This window comes from Neopelma chrysocephalum, unplaced genomic scaffold (assembly GCF_003984885.1).
Source record: "Neopelma chrysocephalum unplaced genomic scaffold, ASM398488v2 Primary Assembly neopelma1_93816, whole genome shotgun sequence".
In the NCBI taxonomy this organism is placed as follows: Eukaryota; Metazoa; Chordata; class Aves; order Passeriformes; family Pipridae; genus Neopelma; species Neopelma chrysocephalum.
Genome location: NW_020922529.1, coordinates 1 through 1,814, shown reverse-complemented (window position 1 = coordinate 1,814; position 1,814 = coordinate 1). Strand labels below are relative to the sequence as shown.

The 1,814-nt window shown below is 66.4% G+C and overlaps 1 protein-coding gene across 1 annotated transcript; it reads right to left on the bottom strand.

Moving 5' to 3' along the window:
• Window positions 1-684: 684 nt before the first annotated feature.
• LOC113980351 (class II histocompatibility antigen, B-L beta chain-like) lies at window positions 685-1,704 on the bottom strand (the record flags this gene model as incomplete). Its single annotated transcript, XM_027707575.1, has 2 exons — window positions 1,467-1,704; window positions 685-954 (listed from the first exon to the last, which is right to left on the bottom strand). Coding segments are annotated over exons 1-2 (508 nt in total), but the record flags the coding sequence as incomplete, so codon positions are not given.
• Window positions 1,705-1,814: the final 110 nt, after the last annotated feature.

Below are 1,814 nucleotides of genomic sequence, written 5' to 3'. Positions count from 1 at the left end.
GGGAGGGAGGGGAGAGGGCTTGGAGGACATTGGGAGGGATTGGGATGGCACTGGGAGGGACTGGGATGGCAGTGGGAGGGACTGGGAATAGAGTGGGGTAGAAGGGTCTGGGCTGGGGGGGGCACTGGGGAGAGAGTTGGGAGATGTGGGAGTGAAGTGAGAACGACTGGGAATGGACTGAGAGGGTCTGGGACTGGATAGGGAGGGTCCGGGAGTGGAGTGAGAGGGACTAAGAATGACTGGGATTGACTGGGAGTGACTGGGAGTGACTGGTGTGGCCTGGGAAGGAAGCGCTCGGGCCTGGGAGGCTGAGTGGTGGTGTGGGAAGTGTTTGCTTTGGGTCTGCCTGGCAACTGGAGCGTCATCAGAGACACGCGCTGCCATTGGCTGAGGGGCGGGAGCTCGGGGGCATCGACGCGTGGAGACGCGGGGGGGCACTGGGAGAGACTGGGATGGACTGGGATGGACTCCGAAAAACTGGAATGGACTGGGAGAGATTAGGGGGCACTGGAAGGACTGGGAGAGACTAGGATGGACTGGGATCAACTAGGAGGGTGCAAAAGGCCGTGGAGATGAGCACAGGGAGGTCTGAGGGGTCTGGGGTGATTCCCAGGGAGGGTTTGAGGGGCTCCAGGGTCATTCCCGGGGCAGGGCCCGAGGGGACCCGCTCTGCCCCACGCTCACCTCTCCTCTCCACACTGAACGGGGTGACGATCCTGTAGTTGTGCCGGCAGTACCTGTCCACCTCAGCCTGAGTTGTCTCCAGGATGTCTGGATGGCTGTTCGCATACCTGGCCTGGCTCTCCCCTTCCAGGGTGTCCCCCACATAGACCCCCACATCGCTGTCGAAGTGCAGGTACTGCTCCCGGTTGTAGATGCGCCTGTGCATGTACCTCACCCGCTCGGTGCCATTCATGAAGTAACACTCGAACTTTGCCATGTGCTGGAACACCCCTGTGTGTGCAGGACACGGGTCAGGGGGTGCCCCGTCCCCCCCCATCATCCCCCAGCCCCCCACAGCAGGGTGGGAGCTCAGGGGGCCACCCCGGACCCCCCTTTCCCACCCCCCTCTGCCCCACGGACGCCCCAGCACCGGCTCTTGGCTGGGGGGGAACCCCCCCATCAGCCCCCTGGGGAGGGACAGGGGGATTGGGGACCCCCCCAATGCCGATCCCACCTCCCCAGAGCCCCAGGGAACCGTTCCAGGGCTCAAGGGACACCCAGGGACCCCCATGGCACCCCTCTGCCTGCTCTCCCACACCCCCTTGCCCCCCTCTCCCACCCCTTTCCCACCGGCCCCACAATCCCCAGACCCCCCACCCTCACTTTGGGGCTCCCACCCCCCTCCCACTCACTCCGGGACTTCCGACCCCCATCGCACTCACTTTTGGGGCTCCCACCCCCTCTTTTCTCCACTCTTGCCCCCCCTTGCCCACCCCAACCCCCTGCCCGCCCCCCCCGCTCACCCGACAGCTCCTCGCCCGCAGCCGGGGGGGCTCCCAGCACCACCAGCACCGCCAGCACGGCCCCAGCTCCCCGCACACGCTCCATGCCCAGCGCCGGACAGCTGCTGACACCCCAAAACCAGCCGGGCGGAGACGTTTTGGGGGATTTTGGGAGCGCTCGGATTGGCTGAGAGCGCCAAGTGCGGCTCCGGTTTGGGGCCGTGTTGTGGCCTGTTCTTGCCGGCGACTGATGAGTCATGAGCGCGGCGCGCTGGGATTGGGCGCGGGCGGCGTGGGCGCTTTGGGATTGGCTGAGGGCCGTTGGGGGCCCCCGCGGCAGCCCCGGGGCCTTTGGGGGGTTCGGGGGGG